Raw genomic sequence first — 25,788 nt, forward strand, 5'->3', positions numbered from 1 at the left:
GAGTAAGACAGTATTTAACTTTTCTTTTTTCTTTTTTTAATGAGATCTACTGTTGCATTTTTCAATGATGTGACTATACAAAATGAGCTTTTAAAAAATGAGTTCACTCAAATTTTTGATCAGTTCATCATTTAGTTGACCATAATTTCCAAGTTGTAACAATAATTTCTACTAGGTTAATTTTTCACAGGATTTTGATGTCTAACAAGACCTGAGTATTGGTCAATTTCCATTTAAAATATCAGCATAGCTTTTATCAATGAAAATACTTTATTCAAAAAATATTGAAATATTTAATTTCCTAAAACAAATTAATTATTTTGAGTTTGAAGTAAAGAAAAAGGCTACATTAAAATATGAACAGAAATGACTCAGGAGGTTGAGACAGGAGGATCACTGAGAGTTCAAGACTGGCTTGCGGGCTACAAAAGTGAGCACAAGGCCGTCCCTACCTGCACAATGAGGCCTGTCTCAAAAAAAAAAAAAAAAAAATCAACAACAAAAAAACAGAAATGGTTTTCATTTAGTGGGAGCTGAAATCAGTATGTACTTTCTAATCCAATGCCTGTCCCATGTGGCAACCTTTTCAGGTACAGGGTCTACCAGGCCAAACCCTGTGCCGCCTTGCTGCTCTTGCTTTGTTTGCCATTCTCCGTTCTTCTCTTTCTTTTGCCTTCAGCCTTTTCTCTGTCTCTGGTCAACCCATCCTGGGTACTGTCCATTCTGATCTAGAAGAGTCTTTCATTTCTCTTTATCTCAGTCTCCATTTTCACATCATCTGAGTCTTTCATCATTATTCCCCACACATTCCACTTTCTCTTGGTGCTGTTCAGGTACCACAACAGTTGCTATCTCTTGAGCATCCTTCATTAAAACATAGTAGTCTACTTTGAGACTACTTTTAAGTCTGTTGAGCTCCTTTGGGGCATTCTTCTCTCTTCTCAGCACATATTTTTCTTTTCCACTTACTCTGTAAACTTTTAGCTATGTTTCACCTGAGAAATGCTAGTGCATGCTCACTGCAAAGACCCCACCAGTATTTGACTTTTTCAAACTAGATTTTTCTTCCTGTTCACCATGATTCCCTTGGCAATTAGTCAATGTGCTGTTATGTATCAACAGTTCCTTTTCATTCCCAAGAAGCATGCAGTGGTTGGATAGACTGAAATTTTCTTAAATCTTGTATCTCCTGAAAGACATGTGGATTGTTTCCAATCTTTAGCTGTTACAAAGAAAGCTGCTCTAGACAGTATGCAGTTCTTTCTTTTTTCATGAACATACATTTTCATTTCTCTGAGATGAATATCTGATGGTTTTCTTTTAAAATAAATTTTAAAAACCTGTTTTATTTCTCATTTATGCAAAATGTAGTGATAAATCTTAATTAATTTAACGTATATTTTAACCCAATGCCCTGCTTTTCACACTAGTATCTCAGAAAGATTGCTTTCCTATTTTTGGACCCAAAGTTTTAGAGGACTGACTCAATGTCTCCTTCTTACAGGGATAGCCTCTTACGGAGGAAGCACTGCCACATGCTTTTTTTTTTTTTTGTGATGCTGCTAATTTTGCAACTGTTTTTGTAGTCCTTTTTAAAAAAACAACAAAAGCAGTAACAAGACCCCAAAAGAATGTAAAGTCCTATAAGTTTGAAAGTGCTGGCACCCAGGAAAAAGGCAAACTTTCCCACCCAGGTAACATATCAGTTGATGTAAATCTACCTCCTCCTTGGAATTTTAGGTTACTTCCATCCTTTCCATTAATGGTTTCTCTTAGAACTCCTAAATTCTCAGTATGAATTTTCCCCAGAGGGTGGGACTACAAAAGAAGTTGAGACATCTAGGGAGTGGAGAGTTTCTCTAAGACAAAAGAGCCAGGCTTGTATCATGAGTAAGCCCCTAGAAGGCGGTGGTAACAGTGTATAGACTGGCTGCTCAGATATGGGTCCTTGGGGATCTTTGGGGGTTTTAAAATAGTCCTCTTCCAGTGAAGTTGATGGGCTTTTATCAGCCTCTGAAGGTTAAGGAAAGCCCTTCAGAAGCCTCCCTTGTGAGAGGGTGTTAAGAAGGCAAACCTGAACTCCCAGTTGTAGGGAAGGGTAGAGGAAGGGACAACCGCTGTCGGCCAAATGCGAGCATTTACCATACTTGGTCACTGGACCCAGCAATGTCTGCAGAGAGGAGTTACCACCATGCTTCTTCTTCTGACCTGCAGTCCCAGTAGCAGAATAAGCAAATCCAACTGCTTAGTCATTGCTGTCACCATCTTTTTGGTGCAAGTTATCCTTGAAATGCCTGGGGAGGGCCAGTGAAGCTTCTAAACTAAAGTGAATAGACTGACACTGGCAGGTTATTTTTCTGCCTAATGGCATTTTAAAAAAGTCTAAATTTTAGAGCAAGTGGACAAAAAGCTACAGGAAAGTTTCCAGAACACTTAAATGCAGCAGATGCTCTGTACCAAAGGCAGGATGGAAGGCAAGGTTTGAAGAGATGTGTGGTGAGCATACTGCCTTCTTGGCCATATCAACCAACATGAAGTTGTATTTATGGAAGATTTATTTAAAACACAGGCAACAGCAAGTGATGGTAAGTATGTGGAGCAGTTAAGCTCCCATGCACTCCTGAGAAGAACACTCTTGGTACAGTCACTTGGAGCAATGTGTGGAAAACATCAAAGGGGCTGAATTGCATCTTTTCCCAAAATTCAGGTTAATGGCCTAACCCCCAGGCCCTTAGACTATGAATGTATTTAGAGTTAGGGTTAAAAGGGCAATTAAACTGGTTGATATGAAGTAACCAGAGTGGGTTTTAAGGCATGGCTGGAATCCGTATAAAAGGGGGAACCTTGATCACATACATATATGGGAAAGACTATATAAAGACAAAAGGAAGAGACAGCTTTCTACAGGTCCAAGAGATACACCTCAGAAGAAATACGTCCCCAAGACACCTCAGCCTCAGACATACAGCATCCAGATCTGAGAGAAAAGAAATTTCTGGTGTTTAATCTGTGGTTCTTATGGCACTTCTAGCAAACCAATACAACGTTACCAACCTACAACTCAGCAATTCTGCTCCTGGGGTGACCACAAAAGATACAGAGCTGTGCTCAACCAAAGACATACCCAGTTACATTCAAAACAGCAGTTTTTACAAAATAGTGCTGAAGTTGACATAGTTTGACTAGCCATGAACTAAAATATATAGATTAATTGTAGTACATTTACATATGGAACAATTATGAGGAATAAATACTATAAAACAATACAAATGAATCTTGTAATAAAAAAGTTGAATGAAAGAGGCAGACACTGGGAGTTCATAAGGGGTGACTTGCAGGTTATGAGCCTATTTTTTCTTTTTTTTAAAAACATATTTGGTTGTTGCAGGTTCTCAATACACAGCTCGAACTTGTGGCAGTCCTCCTGCTTTCAGCCTCCCCAGTGCCACCACACCTGGACTCTGGCCGGCTCAGCCAGCCCTGGGGGTGGGGCTGGCACAGCATGTGGTGCCAGGGACCCAACTGTGGTCCCTGTGCTTGCCTACACAGGCACTTTAGTCTGCTGAGCTATCTCGCCAGCCTGATGAGCCTATTCTTTACTATTAGAGCATAGCACCATATTTACCTTTGGGGGGATAAGGTAGCTGGAAAACAGAAAGAAGAGGTACTCCTGGGGTTCTAGGAATGTTGTATTTTTGTTCTGCATGGTAGTAAATTGGCTGTGTTTCATATATCAGAATTCAGTGAGTGGCACAATTAATGTAAGTTCATACAAAGTGTTATGTTTCAAAGAAAAATTTTCAGGTTTTCCTAAACAAAAGCTGGACAGGATTTCTTCACCCCTGCAGCTGCCTGTCTTTTGATGGAGATAGAGAAAAAGAAGGCACTGTTCCTGCTGAAAGTCTGCTAAGAGGAGGCCAGGGAACACTCATGGTAGGTGACCTGTCCCTGAGTGCCTGAGGGCAAGAGGAGAAACCTGAAGAGCTACAGCCCAGCTTGACCTCTTTAGTGGCAGACTCAGTGATCTACTCTGAGCTCTGAAGCTGGAGACAGTCTACTCTCAGGTTTGTCATATGGACATGTGCTGTGGGCCATTTACAGGTCCTCCTTCATGAGTGAGTTGGTGTGGAGACTCTAATAGTATTAGTGGAGTCTCTTATAGTATTTCTCAAGCCCAAAGCTGGATCTACTGCTAGAATACTGTGTGTGAGTCAGAGAACATACAAACGTGGAGAAGGACATATGTTCATCTGCCACCAATAGGCTACCTCCAGCAATGGGGGCTTTTGGGGGAGTCTGAAGAACCCATCCAAGCTGAGGGCCAGCCAGTGACAGTTTTGGTTTAGTTAGAATTTTCCTGCCTCATTTGCCCCATGTGCCCTCACCCAATCAAGGAAAGGTTAGAAACCCTGAGCTAGCAAAGGAAAGTTTGATGTTGCTGTGTTTTAAAATATGTTCCATACTGAGAGAGAAAAACCACTACAATTCGAATTTATAATTCAGCCATTACACACCTGGTGGAGGCTGTTGCTCAGGGAAAGACAGTGAAAATGTCAGAACAACGCGCAAGCTGACATTATACTCATAAAACTTAAACTTAGAATTTTACTCCTGTCCAAGTACTACACATGACCTGGAAAGTGAGCCAGTTCCAGTCCATTTCTTCAGTGTGGAAACCACAGGGGCCTACGTTCAACAGGACAGAGGTGAGACAGAAGATGGAATTCAGGGGAATCTGGAGAGACCAGGGAAAGAGTAAAGCCAGTAATAAAGCACAGCTTTGGAAAAAAGAGGTTTGGCAGTTGAGGCAATGAGTTCTACTTTGATATGCTGACTTTGTGGTGCCCCCAGGCCATGAACATGGGAAGTTCTTTGGACATCTGGGACTATCACTGTTGGCATCCATGGGGGTCCAGGGGCGCAGGTGATGCAGAAGAAACCTGGAACACTATTTTTAAAGAGTAAGAAGCCTATAAACGAAATGCAAAGCAAGTAGAAGGACAGCATGGAGCATGACATAGTCCCTTGAATAAAAAATGATCAGCTCTTACAAAATTTTAGAAATGTCAGAGAATTCAGATGACCTTAGTGTTATAAGAAATGGCCATCTTGTGAAAGAAGTTTAGAGTGAATAACTAAAAACAGTGGAACAAATAAAAACATACAGATAATCCACATGGACTATTACAGATATCTGATATCAAGGGGAAGGAGGGAAAAACCTTGAACAGACAGGATTAAAGGGAGAGGTCCTAACTTTGTGTGTGCCAAGATCTTCTTTGCTGTCTAGAGATGCCAATAGATCCACTTTCAAGAATGTATAGGGCCAGAGAGATAGCTCAGTAGAATAAGCGCCTGCCTGGTAAGCAAAGGGTCTTGAGTTCAATCTCTGGTACTGAAAAACAATGTTTTTATTGCCGGGGAGATTGCTCAGTAGAATAAGTGCCTGCTTGGCAAGCAAAGAGTCTTGAGTTCAATCGACAGGACCACACACACACACACACACACACACACACACACACTCACATTCACACAGAGAATGCTTTTAACTTTTAATTTACTTATTTATTTATTTTTGAGGTACTGGGGATTGACCTTGGGACCTTGCGTTTGCCAGGCAGGCACTTATGCTGCTGATCTATCTCCCCAGCCCAAGAGAATGTTTTTAAATACATAAAGGAAAACACAAACATTTATGAAATAAAAAATGCTGAAAAACATCTAAGCAGTTAAAAATTGTAATAGAATATATGTGAATATGTTTATTAATGAATTGAATACTAGGATTTATTAGGATGAATAGTAACTATCATCATTTGAAAACAGTGATTAGTACAAATGATATTTCAAGATATCTTCAGCAATCTTATATGATAAAATTCTAGAGACAAGGTCATGCAGCTTATTGAGGTTTTGTATCTTCATAATAGAAAAATAATATAAACTTTTGAACTTGATTAAAATAAAGATACATACATATGTGTATACATGAATGTTTTGATCCACACTAATTAGTTCCATAGGACTCTACCCATAGACCCCTTGCAAGAGGAGGGATCCAGTGATCTCAAATAAGGTACCTCTTCCCCAGGGAAGAGATGCCTTCTTCCCTAAGAAAAGAGGGACGCTTTCAGTCTTGCTCAAGCAGTGAGAAAATGCTGTGCAGTGGTGTAGAGTACAGCTCGATTAGATGCTTTGGGTTTAAGTATGGCCCTCCTGTTTACTACCTGTGTGGCAGGGTAGTTATTTAATCAGGTAACTTCTTTATGCTTCTATTTCATTTCCTGTAGAATGAGAAAGATAACAGTAACCCACCTCAGAGGTGGTTGGAAAGTTAATGAAAACACTTCAGCTATTTTTTTTTTTTTTTTTTTCAGGGTCTCACTACACAGCCCAGACTCGTACTGATCCTCCTGATTTCTTCTCCCTAGTGCTGGGATTACAGGCACACGCCACCATGCCTGACTCGAGCTATTTTCATTTTAAGCACATCTGCTCTTTCAATATCTCCAGCCATCAGTGATGCCTTCAGAACCTGAGGCTCAGTGTTCTTCTTTCCGCCAAATCACTGTGTCCTCCATGTTTTTCTGGAAGATTCTCCCCCTTGCTTCTTCTCACCCGCTGGGATGTAGCTTAAAATCTCCTCTCCTCAAAGAAACTTTCCTAGAAGCTTCTCTGAATTAGGCCTCACCATCCCTCATCACAGTTTCTCATCTTTTTGTTAGCTGTTGCTGTCTGCAGTGCACTCCAGAATGGTGCACCAGGGTTTTATCTGTCCTGATCTGCTACCTAGGCCCATGTCCGCCAAAATCCAAGTTGCTCTACACATTCAGTTCACAATCCAGTGAACAGGGAGCAATGGAAAATGCAAGGGAGCTCCCTGGCTCCATTCATGCCTGTGGGCATTCCATGGGGTATGGGTTTTATTAGTCTGTTCTCAGTCCCATTCTGGAGCTGGGAGAAAGCCAGACACACTGTCTACATTAAAATGTTTACAAGGTAACATTCAGCATTTCCTCCAGCACTACAGACCCTATGCTGTTGCAGGCTGAAGTCCACACAGGCAGCACACGTTCACAGGCAGTGTTTTTACCAAGCTAGTGTCTCGCTGCTGAAGTGATGGAAGACACGCCCACCTGCCATCCAGAAGCCCCTTGTTCTGCCTGTTCAAGCTTAACTAGGTGATTTCACTCAAGTCCACCCAGTTGAGCCTTGGTGATCGCATCTTACAATGCTAATTTACGTATATCTGCCTTGGCAGGGCCTGCTAGTTGGCCACCCAAGTCCATTGTTCTCTGCAAGGCTAGCCTGACATTCCTAACTTCCCTTGAGGGTAACTGCTTCGAGTCCTGCCAAGAGAACATGAGTGTGTGTACCCTCTGCTTACTCATTGAAGGGCCTTGCCTTTAGGCTGCATCCTGAAATAACTGTGTGGAACACAGCCATCCCATGACCTACAGCCTTCAGCTCTGGATGAAGAATAAATGACAAAGAACATGCCACTAACTTTTTGGAGCATATTTGTAACAACAGCTAGTGTTTCCATGAGTAATACATACATACTGACTACTTTATAGAGTTAGGAGAAATAGTAGATGGAATAATGTACAGGAAACAGCCTTGGGAGGCAATAATGCCTATGAAAAATTTGTCATGACTGAATTAATACAGAGGAAACAAATATCTAGTAGAATGTCTGACATAGGGTCCATATTTAATATTTATTTCTTGATGAATAAATGAACATCTTGCTGAAAATATCTATGGATTAAAAACAATTCTGCACAACACAACAACACTGGCAAGTTCTTTATTCTCACAAGGAGTATCTTTGACATACTTGGATTCATGCTTGTGAAAAACAAAACAACAAAAAACCCCAAAATAATAACAACACCAATAAAAACAAAAAAACCTGGATATATGCTTCCTGCATGAAGTTCATTTTTTTCTAATCCTTTTTCCATCAAAAGTAAGTTATAAAGTACTAAAGATTATTTTAAATAATAACAAGAGGAAATTATGCCCTTAGTCCCACCACCCAAACTCCATTCTTTCATGTTTGCCCACTGCTTTCCTTTATCCACATGTGTATCTGCTTTTAATAGTTGTAAATCTGTTCCTTCTGCTCCTTGTTTTTAAATACCTTTTAATTTGTAGTAAGGACAGTACAGCCCTGGTAATTCTCCAGAAGTGATTTCAACAAAGAACCACCTAATATTTCTCAATAGTTCCAATTTAATTTTGCCAAGGGGGTTCCATTCCTATTAAAATGCATACTGTGGAGAGGTGATTTTCATAAGAAAATACATGGGGGTGTTAATTCTCACTACAATTAGGGTGATCAAGATGACAAATGTCACAATTTCCCGCTTTCTATTTAATGGCTGTCTTGTGGGTCTTACAAAGATTATGCGAAGGGCAAATGAGTACATAGAGACCATATTCAATGGCCACAATGAATTAAATGATTAATTCAACAAATATTTATTGGATACGCACCATGCCTGAAGGAGAATGTGGATTATAAGGGAGAAGGCACCATCTTAAACCTTGAAAAGGTTATGTAAGGTAGGGGTACAAGGTAAGAGGCAGTAGCAGGCTGTGTGCGCTGTAGGGGTGAGGACAGGGTAGGCACATGGAGGAGGGGATACCGGGCATTCAGATTGGAGTTAGGCCAGGAGGTAGAAAGTGGTGCCAGGCTCCCTGACACACTGAACAGAGGTGGAGGAAGAAAGTACAAGGGGTGGATGGTTTGCAGGTTCTTCTCCCTGACTGCAGATTAACAGTATCCATGGGAAGTGAGTGAATGCGAATGGAGCTCAAGCAGCAGTCAGTGCTTCAACAGACCAGTGATGGTGTGTATGAGCAAGGCCCAGGACAGTACCTGGCAGAGGTGTGCAGGCTGCACCATGGAATGAATTCACCTGCACCCTGCTACACAGGTGCACTGTTATCATGGCCACTGGGCTGGGCTTGCAAAGGAATAGCACCCATGAGTGCGGCTGGGGACAGCTCTCCCTCAAGACTTGTGTCTATGCTGGGCAACTCAGGCAACAACTCTGTTTCTCAACCCAGGGCCAATCCTTTTTTCTCACTGGCCCATCTCACTATTGCTAAACAGCAGGAGCAAATCTGAGACTTGCCTAAATCTAAATGCCTAATCTAAGAGCTGCCTTTTTTTTTTTTTGCCATAGTTTTATTGATAAACAAATAGCAATGAGACAGTTTCAAATCAAATCGGTAGGACAGTTTCAATAACTAACACACTGCATCCATTCTTCTTAGTGGTTAATTGCTGTACAAGATGCGTACATGATATCCTATTTACAAACACCATTAGAACAAATCATTCTATTCATTAACAGAATGTAACTATATATCTATCCCAACCACTTTGAATACACAGATACAAAATGGACATTCATCTGTATCCCCTTTTTTTGTTAAGTTTCATTATTTGAATATTATAGGTGTGTAAACTCAGCAAAATATTCTAAAAGAGTCCAGTATCCCATAATAGTATTGGGTCTTCCGCTTCACTGGAAATGTCAGAAATTGTTGACCTGAGTCCCCTATAGCTCAACATAACAGCATGGTTTTATTTCTTATATTTCATTTTTATACTTTTCTTCTGGATGGTTAAGACCAATAAGAGCTTTCTTCTTACCCACATTCAATTTTAACAGTGTCAAGGATGTCACAAATGTAGCCTACCAAGGCACTTGGGAAAGGAGATTTTTGGGTGGCATCCTCAGATCCTCATTCTAGAAACAGTTGGCTTGAGCAGGAGAGATGTTGGGAGAGGGAGTGGGTGACAGAAAAGGCTACAAAGGACTCCTAATTATTTTGCTTGTAACTTTATTCACAATATAACTGTACATATTTAAGATGATGTCTTGATATATGTATTCAGTACATTAGATAATGCTTGCCACCAAAAGCTAATGGACAGATCCAGCACTGCACAAAGTTGTCACACACGTGCACGTGTGTGTGGTACCGATATCAGGATCTATTCTCTGAAGAAATGTTAAGTATCACCATTGCTTTCTTTTCCTTTCCACCCAGTTCCCCTTTACCTCAGAGCCACTGCTTCCTGTTGCACAATATCTATTATACATTTTGACTACTATTACACTTTCAGTTTCTCACACCAGGGAGACAATGTGATATTTACACATATGTGCCCAATTTATTTCACTTAAGAGTCTGGTCTCAAGGTGCATGCAGTTAGCTAGAAAAATCTCAAATTTATCCTTCTTTAAGGCTGAGCAGTATTCCATTGTATAAAAAGCCACATCTTTTTAATCTATTTGTCAGTTGATTGATATTTATGTTGTTTCCAAGATTTAGCTATGACAAATTGTGCTGCTATAAACATGTGTGCATATTCTTCTGTGGTATGATGGTTTAAATTCTTCAGAATTAAAGATACCAGGAAGGGATATAGCTCGGTTGCATGGCGCCTCAAGTACTAGTTCTTTCATCCCCCCTCACTTTCTGCATGGGCATGGCTCTAGGGGTCCCCAAGGGATACCAAAATCTGCAGATGCTCCAGGCCTCCATATATATCAGTGTAGTCTTTGCATATAATCCACACTCATCTTCCCACAGACCTTAAATTATCTCTAGATTGCTTATAACAACTCATAGAACGTAAATGCTGCAGTCCTGCCTTAGTGCTCAACTGCTTTGAAGCTGTATTGGGTACTCTGCACATTCTGACTAAAATCTTGGTACTTGTCCTTTATTGGTACACGATGGCCAAGCTAGAACGTGTTGCTGTTGATTAGCTGGTGACTTGTTACCCTTGCAAGCCTAAGTAATTGGTATTCTCCATTTCTGGTACTTTGCACATCTTCTGCAGCCAACTGATGGTGAGTGTGGAGGCAGCACCGCAGGCACCTCATTGCTCTACCGCATTATTAAGAAACCACGACAAGATAACAAGTCAAATATTTTCTGTCCACAGCTGGTTCAATCCTGGGTGCCAAAGGTGAGAGTACACAGCCCACTGTCTATAATACAGTGTTAGTAACTACAGCCACCACACAGCAAAGGAGGCCTCCAGCTACTCCTACAGTTGGAAGTTTGCATTCTTCAACCAGCACACCCCTTTTCTCCATCTCTGGACGTTAGCCACCTTGTCCCTGACTCTAGGCCTTGGAACTATGAGTTGTACCTGAACATCAATGATGAAAAAGGGCCAGCAGGAAATGAATGCACTAGCAGAACAGGTCTAGCCATAATTTGAAAGTAAAACCAGATTTGGCTTACAACAGCCCAGCGGGAGGCTTAATTTGGAAACGTTTTGCCACTGCTCCAGTGGGCACACTAAAAATTCATGGCGCCGCTGGCTCGGGCTGGGCTCGTGGATTCAGCTGCTGAAGAGGGATGTGAAATTAAAAAGAGAATGAAACGTGTGATCTTATGTAATCACACCTGGTGCTTCAATTTCTCAATTACAGCACCCTGCTCTACTGTGTCAAATGTGATCACACACACACACACACACACACACACACACACACGTGCACACACCAAGGCACCCATGCACACACACAGATGAATAGGTGGGAGATGGATTAACTCTCAAATACCTAGTAATCAGTTGCAGGAATCTAAAATGCATATGACAACTGAATTTTTCCTAACTTTTCAGGTGTAGTCAGCATAACATGGCCAAGCAGAGGGGTAAACCCTGAAATATCACTTCCTTAAAGAGGTAAATCCCCACCACCCAAAACCAGGGTCCTTGGCCAGGGTGTGGCTTGGGGCAGAGAATATCTTAAAACCAAAAATATGTCCTCAGTCACACTCCCTTTCCATGGCAATGGCTGAGCAGGTGACTCATACTGCTTTAGATTTTGAGAAGGATAACAGGCACAAGAGAGAAAGACCATTTCAACCTATCTGGGAACATGTATTTTTGTTTTTTTTTTGTATTTTAGGGAAGGGTCTACAAGGTGTTCAGGGTCTCACTACTAGATGGGACTCCTAGTAATCTGCCTGTTTACAGCCTCCCAAGAGCTGGGATTATAGGCATGTACCACCATGCCTGGTTTCAACTGCTGTCTCAGCTTGCCCCCAGGGGCAGGGCCACCACAGCAGACCTAGGGATTGAACCCCTGGCCCTTAGGCCTACTTGCAGATTAATTAATCCCCTGAGCTATTTGGCCAGCCCCAGGAAACCTGTATTTGTGATGAATTAAAGTTCACAAAACTGTATCTAAAATGATATTTTAGTGGAGATCACTACCCCTTCTCCCCCAACTTTGATGCCTCTGAATTGTTACTACAACTGTAGCTATTATTTTATGCCAATGTGGGGTTTGTCCTGAAAATAAAACAATTTAATTCTGGAGGATCTGCATATGTTTCCAAGGTCATTTAGATACTTTACGGAAGTGGGGTGCAAAATGAAGTACAAGTCACTCTCCACAGAGGACAACACGGTGCTTCATCTAATGTAGAGATGGCTTCTGCAGCTAACTGTCACACTCTTTTGGGTGAGGAGATGCCGTCGACATGATTCAGCTGGCAGCAGAAAATACACACTTAGGTACAGTTACTGCAACATGGAAAGTTTTATATCACATTACAGTGGAGAAATCAAGGATGAAATTAACTAGAAAACAGCTATTTTGTTCCTTTCCATAAAGTGATCATGCAGTGGCTTGTCACGTGCACACGAGTGATCTCACACAAATGCGCGGCCACCACAGAGGTTTGTTCAGACACTGATCTAGCGAGGGGTTATGCAAGGAATGCCAAAATGGGCTGCCTGGAATTAAAAAGAGATTACTTCTTCAGGTGCATGGTTCTTGATATTTTGTTTTCTGAAACGATTTCCTAAAAATAATTCTGCTGCTAGGAACCAAGCCATTAATAGTGCTCCTACTTCCTGCCTTGCTTCTGAAAAACCAAGTTTTGCCTTTCTGTGGCAGTTTATCAGTGTGTTGTGATCCTCGGATCTCCTCCTCCAAACTTGGTGGCTGCTCTAGGGCAGAAAACCTGACCTGCTCATCTTTGTCCTTTATTTCTAAGTCAGAGGTACCCAACAAACAGGAGTGAGATTAAGCAGTAGTTGTCTCGGGAAAAACAATGGGGCAGTGTCCCAGAAAGGGAGTTGAGAGGTGGAAACAAATCAAGTGACATTTTAATGAAATGAATCCTCTAACACGAAAAGAATGACCGAAGGCTCCTTGCTGGTCACTGTGTGAGGATCTGCAGTAATTCTGCTGTGCCGCCTTCCTCCGGTGCCTGGAGGTCTCCCGCAGACCTCAGGCTCCTCACCCCAGCACGTCCTGGGCCAGGAGGCAAGGCCCAAGGCAATGCTGAGACGTACACCAAGGTTCTGCTCCCCTCAGTCTCCAGCTGCAAAGGTGCGAATGCTAGGACAGCTTTGCCATTTGTGAGTTCTGTGTCTAATCTTTACTGTGTAGATAGAGTGCAGCATCTTTTCACCCACTTAAACATTCTTATTGTTGATACTGTATATATCTATAATCAAATCTATTATAAAGTAAATAATTAGTATAGGATGTGACCAAAATATACAGTGAATAAAATTTAAAAAAATATTCCAGTTAATGACACATTGTCATTGATGCCTTCTGCAATACCCCCTCACTTCGGACACACTTCGCCCATCATTCCTGCCTCTTTCTGAAGCAGTTCTGGAGGTCTTTCCTAAGTGTCTTTATAAAGTGTGCTGAGAAATGTGGTGAAGGCTGCTGCCGAGTGCCATCTCAGGGAAGAGCAGGCTCACACCAACAAGACGCTGTGTCCTCATCCACCTTATTCAGTAGACCTGGCGTTATGCGACTTTTGGCTCTTCCCTGTAGTGAAAATGGTTATGAAAGGGAAACACTTTGAATCACTGTCAGGGCGCCCAGGTCGTGGCGGCGACAGCGCTAATGAAGCCTTCCAGAACTGCTACAAAAGTGGCGAGAAGGATGAGAACCGTGCTTCTGGTGTGTGCTTCAGGTGAGTGGGAATGGTTTTGAGGGGGGCTCATGGCAACATGACTTTCACTGTACTAGTTAAAAACCCTAAATATTCACTGTATTTTTTTCATACTTCATATATACCAATAATTTCTGGTTATGTTTTGATTCAAGAAATAGCACATTCTGCTCTCTCTGCCCTATCTTGAGTTTTCTTCTTAAATCTATGTATTTGGTATAGGGTCTCACTATGCAGCTCAGACTTGTGGCGATCCTTCTGTCTCAGCCTCCCCTGTGCTGAGATTACAGGTGTGTGAAAACCACCACGTCCGGTTTTGGCAGCTGGCATGGGGCCAGCATAGCATGCGGTAGCAGGGACTAAACCCAAGTCTTTGAGCTTGCCAGGCAGGCAGGCACTTAGACCGCTGAGCTATCTCCCCAGCCCCCATCTTGAGTTTTCAAAGCAAGAAATATGACTGTGGCTCACCTCCCCTTTTACCCCCAAGAACTTGCCATTGTTTTTTGTGTAAAGCCGCCATCCTGAGCACGGCCTTTAGCACTCCGCAGGTGCGATGCCCCCATGTTGGGCTGCTGTCTGCCTTCCTCGCTACGCCAACCTTCTGCTCTAGTCATCGTAATAGGCATGCTGCAGTGTCTGGGCTCTTCTATAGACGGTACCCTCTATCATACTGCTGCCTTTCCTGCTTCTCTGCTTCACTTTTCTGTTGTTGATAGTTCAGATTACTGAACATTTCCTTAAAAATCTTTTCCATAACCCTATATTCCAGGATTTTCCTCACAGACAATCATAAAATACCTTCTTCACAACTGTCACTGGTAATGATTCATGCAAGCCTTTTTGCATTACTTAGTTTTGACTCTACATTTTAAGCATCACGACAGTAGTGGAAAGGTACGTTTTGTTCATTGCTCTGTCCTCAGTACCTGCCCTAGCACAGATGAGGTGCTCAAATGTGCTGACTGAAATCAGCTAGAGTGACTACACACACAAAGCATCAACGTGATTTAATGAACAGTGGATAGACTCTGAATTGCACTGGAGTTTAGCCTCCACCCTGGATGGTGAGGACAGGTCACTTCACCTCACCGGGTCTCCCTGTTCTCACGTGCAAGTGCGATGGCACAAACCCTACCCCAAGGATGACATGTGCACACCGCAGAACTTGAGAACTGTGCTCTGCCTGTTCATGGCCATACTAGTAGTAGCATCCTGCATACAACTCTACCTACCCTTTTCATGTTTCTGGGGAAAGGCTTCACATAAAAGCAGGTTGCATGCTTTTCTTCTTGAGAAATCTCAAGAGAACAGGACCTAGGAAAAAGTCCTTCATACTAAACTATGTTGCTAACAAAGGCACTGTAATGCACCTAGAAACTTGCTTCTAATGCCAGGTTGATGGTCGCAAATCAAGGGAAGACGCACATGTCTTCTCTGGATTATGGTTGGTTGATGAGAAATTAAGTGAAAACATTCACTAAATTAGAAAGATGCATCCCCTGAATGGGTGGGAGGAACATGACCCTCCATGCAGCCCCATTCCCTACTGCAGACACGATCTTCCAGGGCCATAGCCGAGGGAAAGTGGGGACAGTGGTGGCTGCTCTAAAGAACAAAATTTTCTCTCTTCTTATTTTTTTAAATAATAAAATGTCTTAAAGAGGAATTATTAAGATTATGGTAAACATAATTGAATTATTAAATTAAAACCTTAAGTGCACAATTATTTAATATAGCTATTAAATTAGCATTACTATTCAAATCACAGCAAGCCAAATACCTATGCAATGACTACGATGTCCAAAGTAAAACATAAGCAGTGCATTTGGAGGCTGGCGCCCTCTCCCAGGCCCCGTCCCCACATCCACCTGTGATATCTGCTGCGCTGAACTTCTGCTCTTCATCCAACTGCTCTGAAGAAAAGTGCTTCTACCATCTACGTTTGCGACCTTGGTGTAAACAAGTCGTAGCTGCATTTTGTATATTTAAGAAATTTATGTGAATAGATCATGCTAAATGTTTTTCATGGTATCTACTGCTCCACTGTCTTGACCATATTGATGCCCATGTCTAATTAGGGTTTTTATTTCATTATGCAAATATTGCATGATTTATTTCACAATAACTACAGACAGGGTTAGGACATATTTTCAAGCTTTAGACTACTACTTACCATCTTTGTGGACTAACTTGGATATGGGAGTGGGGAGAGTATTCTTAATACCGAGGGCTGAGATGTGGAGCTATGGGAACTCATTAGGCAGGAGAAAGTTGCTTTAAAACAATAACAACAACAACACAGGGAGGTAGGGATATTTCTCTAACCTAGTTGTTACCATGAGGTCCTTTCTTAGAGAAACAGAACGAATGTTCTCAACTAGGCAGGGTATTGTTCCAATGCATAAGTGCTGTCCAACGTACATAGGCAGGCGTTTCATGGAAGACACTAGCTGCAGTTAAATTGCGAGCAGAGAACAGTAAGATAAAGTGTACCCAAGATGGGGAGGCTGGGTCCTCAGATCCACAGAAAGACGCTAAAGTTCCACAGTGGGGTTCATGAACTTGGCTCCTCTCCATGATCCTCAGGCTGCTGAATAGCAAAAGTCATCAAGTCAGCGCCGTGTTATGGAGGTCTTAACTCAAGAGTGCCCGAGGATGGGAGAAGTCACCTCAGATGACCCTGAAAAGCAAGTTAGCAAGTAGGCCAACAACATGGAGCTAAAGAAGTTCCTCAACACAAAAGCATGCATAAACAAAACATTTGAAAAAAGAGAATGGCATACCTTGGAAAAGATTTACCACAAGACACAGACTGTAAGAGAGTAACTTCTTTGTATTGTGAAGGTAATTACTCAAGAATGCAAATGTTCTGAAAGACAGGTGATGAAGCAATAGCTTAAGGTAAAACAATATCTTGTAAAAAGAATCCAAGCAAGTGAATAATTCCATTGTAGTTTTTTAAAAAATTTTTATGTATTTGGTATAGGGTCTCACTACGCAGCTTGGACTCATAGTGATCCCCCTGTTTTCAACCTCCCCAGGGCTGGGATTACAGGCATGTGCCACCATGCCTGGTCTCAGTGGCCAGCTCAGTGCACCCCAGGGTAGGGTTGATGTGGCATGTGGCACTGGGGATCAAACCCCAGTCCCCGCACTTGCCTAAGCAGGCACTTAGTCTGCTGAGCTATCTTGCTGGACCTTCCACTGCAGAATTTAAAACCACATGGAAAGCTGTAAGGAGAAGTATCACCTGTGAATTAAGTGGACTAAACTAATGAAATGGGACAACATTTCCCAAGGCTTGATGATCATCAGAAGTGAGTGGGGAACAGATACCAAAATCAACACTGGTAAGGTGAAATGTAGGGGATTCTGACTCAGGGAGTCTTGGGGGAGGCTATGAAGTCTGTACTTGCTAAATTTCCCTCAGGTAACTCTGAAAATAGGCCTGAAAATCATTTCTGAAAATCAAAGCCATTGTAACAGCACAAATGAGACAATCACCCACAGTCCAGAGGGAGTAAAGTGGCAAGTGAAAAGATGGAAGGGCAAAGTCCAGGAACATGGACTAAGGACGTGCCACACTCGCTGATGGGAGCAAGCGAGGGGGCTCTCAGACCCCAGCAACACTGAGGCAATGTTTGAAATGTATGTGGAAGGAAACGTGTTTTTTCCTGAAATGGAAAAAACAGCTCTGAAAGGTTTTACTATAGACTCAATAAAAACTGAGAAATATTTAGATCCAAGGAATATTAGGTATAATACTAAACATTTCTCAGGATCTAGAAAAGATCAATAGATCCCTTACAAAATAAAAAAATGCCAAGGGAATCTGCTAATGTGTTCAGGGAGCATGACTATTTTATGACTTCTGATCTCTATTATCTGTCCAATACCATCAGCAATAAGTGAAGGCAAAGAAAGAGAAGACATTCTTCAGCTAGGACAGGGCTCTAGAATTTCAATGTTCTCTATGGTACCTGACATTAACCAACAATGTGGAAGTTGAGGAACACAATATAGTTAGGCAAGGCTGCTTTTAAGAAGAATGTAAACAATATTCTTGAAATAAGAGGTCAGTTACAATGAGAATCAACAGTTATGGCCAACTGGGATAAATTTCTCATATAATAAGAAACACTGAGCGAGACAGAAGCAGTGTGCATGGGAACAGAGGGGAGGGAAGGTGCGTTCAGCGGTGATGCAGTGAGTCTCATTCTTGATATTAATAATTTGAGAAACACAGGCCTAAAATAATTTAATATTCATCATTATTTTTTAAAACCTTGAAGAACACCAGAGGAACTTAAGCCAAGTAACAACCTTCCACATCCTTGGGATGCAGTGGGGAGAGGGTGAGGAATTAAAACCCTCAGAATGTACAGTAAAACTGGACAATAAGGGAAAGAAAAATACTAGAAAGCCAAATGCAAAATAAGGCAATGCAAGAAAATAATGGATGACTCGAAAAAAAAATTAAATACTACCATTCATGAAAGCCTAAAAGTTCCACACCAAAATATTAATAGTTGTCTCTGCGGGATGAGCTGCAGGAGGTTTCTAGGTGTGGCACAACCCAACTGAAAGAATCTTCCTGGCAGCGATGGCAAGTGTACGTGACCAGAGATAAAACACACGCCTAAATTTTCTCTCCATTCATCTGAGTGAACACCCATCATGAAGCCACTCATTAAACTAGAAATGACCAGGAGGGCTGCACAGCCCCGACTGGCGTGTGCTGTGATTATTCACCTCGCTGCACCAATCTGAGTCACTTCCCCAACAGGATGCACAGGTGTTGCTCATTTAGGTAGGCACCACACTAATTACTCCTCACAGTTGTGTTCCTCGCTGCCCCTCTCAAAACGACTATGGCAGTGACAGGAAGGCACTGTGTAGCGTGTCTGTGTCTGGGCGTGCAGGAGCACGAGGCCCCAGTCCTTGGCCACAGGGGAGTGGGCCTCTGCCTCAGGGTCAGCAGCGAGGGCTTCCGGATGGCACTCCAACGCCTCAGCACCATACACTTCATTTATATGGTACTGGTCCTCCTGACTGCCCCTGTTAGAAACATCAAGCCCCAGCCACGCTGAGCAAGTCACTTCTTGCACCTTGCTGTCACCCTGGAATGCTTTGCCTTGTTCAGGCGGGTGGTGAGGTTCACAGCTTCCTGACCTCTGAATCCTCCCCACTGCAGGGGAAGTTAGGGGCCCCTTCTGATGCCCCTGGCATCATCTGCCTGTCTTCTTACTCATTTCATGTGTTACTGTGACTGCTTAATAACATATCTCCCTGAGGAAATGACAGTCTCGGAGAGGAGAACATGGGATATGGGCGAGGGCAGAGAATGTGCGGTATTTGCCTTGCAGCGCTGCTCAGTGACTGAGACGTTATTGCGCGGAGGATTCCCTGCGTGGCTTCGCTTCAGTGCCCGTCCCCCTTCTTCTTTGTTCACCTCTTCTTGGTGGGAAGGTCTAAGAGGCAGCATTTGCCCAAAGCATGTTCCTGCAGGTTCTGAGTTTCACAGAGCCTCTCTCCCTGGCCACTGCCGACAATCTTGAAAAGTATATTTTTCTGAGTATATATTAATGATACATAATGCCTCTGTGCCAAGACAGTTTGGCCGGAGCTCCATGGCAAGTTCGCTGTTCTCTTTGACTTCAACCTCAGTGCAGACCTGAGTGTATCTTGAGCTTCTCATCCACTTCTGAAAGAGAAGACACTCTCACACACACCTGATGCTCCTATCGTGTGTTTCCAGGCTGAGGAAGTAGCCCACCAAAATCTACCTTTTAGTGTATGGATAAGTGATTTTTTTGGCTTTACATTTTTGCAAATGAGACCGTGAAGGAGTGTCCTATTTTCAGGAAAGCAGAGTGGAGTGTGAAACATAGCAGGAGTTAAGTAAATACAGCACTCGTCATGAGGAGCTGGAGGGAGACTAAGGAGTTGGGGTTCATGCATGTCTTAAGTTACTTTCCTCTTGTTGCTGGGACAAAATACCCAACACCTCAAATTTAGGAAAGAAAGCTTTATTTAGATCACAGTTGTGGAGCTTTCAGTCCATAATCAGCTGGCTCCAAGGCAGGGTGGCACATGGCAGAGGGGCAACACTACAAGGCAGCAGAAGACACCAAAAGCAGCAAGAGCAAAAGGTGGTGGTGGTGGGCGGGGCAAGCCTCTTTTCCCCTTATATCATAAGCAGGCCTCCAGTCCATGGCGGGTGCAGCACTCAGTATGTCTGCCTCCTCTTACACCGGATGAGGATGTTTACGATGTAAGGACCCTGGTTCCCTGCTGATTCCCTGAGTCAGCTTAACGGTCTAAACTCCTCAAGGTGACACAATGTATCAACCATCATGTGCACTTCACCCTTCTCCAGCTTCCTCTTTGATCACTGGCCTCCTCAACCTCTACTGTGTAACCTGTACTGACATCAGGCTGTGTGTGGTGTCCACAGAGCCCAGATATCAGGCCTCTGCTGTGTGTGTGTGTCCTTCCCTTCAGTGCCCCCACAACAAACAATAATTATCTTTCAAGATGGAGCTTAAATGGTGGGCCTTCTGCAACACATCCCTAGGTAGGTCATCTATCCTTAGAAATAGCAACACAGCACTATGGTAGCAGTTATTAGTATTTCTGTCATCATATCCTAATTAATTTATTTATGAATTTATGTAACAGCTAGTTACTGAGCACCAGGCATGAGCTGGTGGGCTCTCTGAGGACCCAGGCCTGTGGCTGTCTCTCTTCCAACCCAGACCTCAGCACTGCACCTGGCATAGGCTATGCATGCTCTATCGCTTTGGTGCACGAAGCATATGATGGATGGATAAATCCAAGCTCTCTGGTATTCAGCAAAGACTATGCTCATTTTACAACAGAGCGATGTGTGCCTTTGTATCTGATATGTAGGAAAGTCACCACACTTTCTTCTCCCCTTGCCTTGTCACTTTTTATTCTCCTCCTGCTAAGAAGTTCTTCTCAAATCTATTATGAACAACAGCTACAATAATTCTAACCTTTTCTGGAGTCTTCCATTCTTTGAAACTGAAAATGTTCTTCATAACAATCTATACTTGAAAATGATTCTAACATTTTTTTAACTTAGTCCCACTTTCATAAACACGTGCTGTGAGATTTTCAGTTATCTTCATTTTGCTTATAGAGACCACTTTCAAATACAATTAGTTTTAAAAATATTTTCTCCATGTAACGCTGAGGATATTTGCATGTACCATACTTTCAGCTGTCAGGCCAGAAACTTCATAGCCCTGGGAAGGGATGAGTCAGCTCTAAAGCAAGAGGAACATCCTAGATCTCTTAAGAACACACATGAATTGCCTCAAAGATCCTTTACTTAGGGTTCAACTAGCATTCCTACTTTTCTCTTACCCACAATCTCCAATTTCCTTTCTGTATCTGTACATGACTTTCTGTATCTCTCACCTACTACCTTTCCCCATTTCCCGAATACTCCTACAGGTAGTTTTTCCACAGAATGGTCTTCACTCACTATGTGGGGGGACTAGCACAAAGCTACTTTGCCCTAAGCCCTACTTATCACATGATACCTGGCACAGGATTTTCAGTAAGTACTAACCCTCTCACAACCTTGGGTGATATACAATGTGCTTTCTCTCTTTATCTTGCTATTCTGAGGATGCAAACCTAGCTTCCCACTAAAATTTGTGTCAGAAGTGCCAGGTTCACCCACTACTGCTCATTACTTTAGGGAATGATCAGAAACCTCACTTATCTCCTAACTGAGGCTGGGTAGAATGAGGAAAGCCTCATAAGAGTATTAGAATAGGTAAAAGAGGAACAGTGAAGTAATACATGTTGAGGGTCCCCTCTGCTGGTAGCGGGTACTGCACATGTTTCTCTTTATTTCTTAAAAATGTCTCACAAATTTAAGGAGCCTGTTGCTTATCCCCATGTTGCAAATTAGTAAAACAAGATTTTACCAGATCAGTAAATTACTAAAAGTCAGACAGCCAGAGAGTGGCAGCATAGGTACTGGAACCCAGCTCTGCCTCTGTCTCTTTCCCCAATTTAGCATTTTCCTTCTGAGGGAAGTTATCAAAGAAAGCTGGACAGTTCATTTTCATGAAGTCCTAGTAAGAGGTACACTGTTATCTTTTATGGATAGTTACTCAAGACTGTACCTAAGTCGGGACCATGGACAATGTGATCTTTCAAAGCTCCTCTTAGTTCTATGATTTTTAGGATGGCAGCATCATCTTTATGAATTGAGAAAGAGCCTTATGCTTCAGAAATCTTCTCCATATCATTCTCCTTTGAAATTTTAATCACTCCAGATTAGAGGACAAGACTACACACCCAAGCAGGTCCCTAGTAATTGCTGGCTTGGGACTAGTAGTCTACCTCCTTCACCAGCCCTGCTTTTGCACATTGCTATCCCCACACATGCCCTAGGTCCCAAGATACTGATTGATTCAGACCCTGCAGAAGCAGGAGGCCAAGCAGGCCATCCTGACATGCCTTTTTCAGTCTTATTTGACATTCTATTTACCTCCAACTTTCACTCGCTTAAGGTGGCAATTATGTAAAGACCCAGTCATATGATTTAAGACTAGAATGTACTGCCATCTCATGAACAGACCCTCACCAGAAAGAAGGCAGGCACAACTGGTCCACATATCAAGGCAAGGTCATGAAAAGTAAAAGGACAGGAAATGACCAGTATGCAAGGTACATCTGTGTAAAAATGTAAAGTTCTTCATTTTTAAAATGGGGCTCTTCAGCCAGCTTTGGATGAGGCACACAGTGCATGCCCCACTATGTTCACACCAATCGGCACTTCCACTGATGGCTTCTACAGTTGGCATTTAAGTAATAAATTCTTTTTATAATTGTATGTATTTTCTAAGGCAGTGAGCTTGCACTGATTGTGGCTTCCAAAGCTGAATGACTAAAATGCTACCCTTTAAAGAAGAATATATTTCTTAAGAAAGATGAGATTTTCTTTGCAAAATGCTAAGGTACTGATAAACTTTTAAACAATGAGCGCTATAAGGAAGGAAGATGCCTGGCTGCTTTTGTCATTGTCCTCACCTTTTATTAATGGATTTCTATGTGGAGGAAGTCACAGTTGATCGAAGGAAGGCAGTGAACTGACTGCTGCTAACCAGAAGCCTCTTCCCTGCAGAGCTCGGCTCTCGGAGCTGGGGCGCAGCCCAGCTACCTGGTGCGGGGCCAGCTGGGAAGCGTCCTCCCGACTGTTCTGACACCGCAGGTCCTGCCACCCAACATGAACAAAAGACATCTTCCAAAACCCACACGCACTGCAATCCACACTGCAGACGGTGATCACATCACTACACTTATTCTCATGCTAGTATCACTGGACTAAGAGCCACAAGGGTCTGGCTTCTCCTCTATCCAACTTCACTGGTGTCATTAACTACAAAGCAAGGGGGGAAAGTACAAGTTGACACTTGGCCAAACACACTTGGAATGGAATAAAAGATAATTCCTGGGGCCAATTAAAATCCAGGCCTTCCTCACATCTCTTTAAAATCAATTATTTTAGTTGCACATATTTATTGAGTACACTATGATAATTTGATACATGTGTAGCATGTGATGATCAAATCAGGCTAATGACTAATGCTGTCTGCTTAAACATTTAAAAAGTTTTTAAATTAACACATAATGATTGTATATATTTATGAGGGACAGTATGATACTGCAATAAAGACATCCCATGCATACTGATCAGATCAGGATAATTAATGTTTCCATTCCCTTATCATTACTTTGAGTACTTCTCTTCTGGTTCTTTATAAAATATATATGAGGTCACTGTGGACTGCAGCCCCCACTCTGTGCTATGGAACACCGGAATTTAGGACTCCTAGCTGGGTCTGGTACCTACTTCCACCATTCAGATTGGTTTTCATTTTTTTTTCTTTTTTATGTATTTAGTACATGGTCTACAGGTCTCACTACATAGATCGGACTCTCCTGTTTTCAGCCTCCCAAGCACTGGGATTACAGATGCACACCACCATGCCCAGACTCTGTCACCATCTCAGCATGCCCTGGGGGAGGGGCCAACACAGCACACTAGGGATCAAACCCTGGTCCCTGCACCTGCCTAAGCAGGCACTTTAGTCTGCTGAGCTATCTGGCCGGCCCATGACTTTCATTTTAAATAACAGCTCACACCTTTTTAAACAAGCTAAATGAGATTAGGCATCTATCTGCCCTGGTGCCTGAGTCCTTCATCTCTGGCTGCAGCTTCAAGGAATGGTGCTGAGGGAGGGGCCTCACTGTCCGTCCTGTGGTCCATGAGAACACAGCTGATGGAATGATGTGTCACTAGTTTTGTTCTGCTTTTTGATGAGCTCCCCAGGGTGATTCTGAGCAATTTGCCTCAGTTCCCGCAGTTGGGGGTCCTCTCTACCCTCTTCCCAAGCAGTCACCGGGCACAGCCAGGATGCCTCTGCGGGGGCAGTGGCTCACAGCCCATTCCGGGCTCCTTCAGGGCATGCTTTCACCTATCTTGTCTTTTTGTCTGGGTACAGGTGTAATCAGTGGCTCGACAGAGATGAAATGGTGTTTCTGAATCAAAGAATGTGCTGCCCAGGAGCCATGACCAGTATTTAATTTTCTGCCTGTGTTCAATAGACTGTGAGCTCCTCAAGGGCAGGGACCATGTCTCATTTGTCTTTGTAACTGTGGTGACTAACACACATACACTTTTTCATTCATTTATTCAACAAATATTTACTGAGAGCCAGACACATGCTTCGACACAGAATCAGACATTTTATTTGTTACACAGACTAGATTGCCATGGAAGACTTGGATTTCCAGTGTTACAAGACACACAAACACATACTCAGAATTAACACAGAAGCTGGGCTGTCTTCCTCACAGACTCATCAATAGCAATGATGGACAGGGTCCGTTTTTATAGATAAGGAAAGCAACACCAGCACTGTCAAGCCGGGACCTTCTATCACTCAAGGTGGTCCACTGAAGATAAAGCCAGCAAGCAGAAATCTGCATGGTTTTGTTATCTCTCGCAACCCACTTTCTTCATGTATGGGTGGTCCTCAGTCTCCACAGGGGATTGGTTCTTAGATCAACTATGGCTCTCAAAATCGCAACTCTCACATTCTTTATATAAAATTGTGGTATTTGCATACAGCCTGCACACTCCTGCTCACATATTTTAAATCATCTCTAGATTACTTATAATGCCTAATATAACGTAAATGTTATGCAAATTGTTGTTGTATTGTGTGGGGAAAACTGAAAAGAGTTGGTACACATTCATTACAGATGCAATTTTCTTTTATTATGAATATTCTCAATCAACATTTGCCTTAATCTGCAGATAAAGAATCTACACACACCCACACAATTAAAGAAATAAGTTATAGTAAAAGGCATGTTGCCATTAACCATCCTCTAAATACTCTGTCTCACTTTGAACGCTCTTATACCATCTTTCTTGCACTTTCTGAAGCAGCTCAGAAACCTTTTCATGAGTGTCCTCACAGAGAATGCTGCCACTAAGCTACATCCACCTGAAAGGCCAGTTTGTGTAAACAGTATGGAGTGTCCTCAACCACCTAGGTCACTGGATGGGGCACTGTGCAACTTCTGGTTCTTGGGGAACATGAAAATGACTATGAAAAATAAATGTTCTCGGGCTGGTGAGATGGCTCAGTGGTCTAAAGCACCTACTTAGAACAAGCTTGGCAAAGCACAGGGACCGCGGTTCAATCCCCCAGCACCACATGCCAGCCAGCCCCGCCCCCTGGTGGGCTGAGCTGGCCACAC

General features: G+C 42.6%; 1 protein-coding gene and 1 pseudogene across 2 annotated transcripts in view; both read right to left on the reverse strand.

The window, feature by feature from the left end:
* Window positions 1-599: 599 nt before the first annotated feature.
* On the reverse strand, window positions 600-2,521 carry LOC101576720 (annotated as a pseudogene).
* A 2,133-nt stretch (window positions 2,522-4,654) lies between these two features.
* The window catches only part of Samd12 (sterile alpha motif domain containing 12), a 358,721-nt gene continuing 337,587 nt past the window's right edge, over window positions 4,655-25,788 (reverse strand). For both annotated transcript variants that reach the window (XM_023703784.1, XM_023703783.1), the window contains one exon: window positions 4,655-4,735. In XM_023703784.1, the coding sequence (XP_023559552.1) occupies window positions 4,665-4,735 (71 nt within the window). In that variant the 3' untranslated portion in view covers window positions 4,655-4,664. The remainder of the gene's footprint in view (window positions 4,736-25,788) is intronic.

The sequence above is a fragment of the Octodon degus genome, unplaced genomic scaffold (genome assembly GCF_000260255.1).
Source record: "Octodon degus isolate 3935 unplaced genomic scaffold, OctDeg1.0 scaffold00179, whole genome shotgun sequence".
Taxonomy (NCBI): domain Eukaryota; kingdom Metazoa; phylum Chordata; class Mammalia; order Rodentia; family Octodontidae; genus Octodon; species Octodon degus.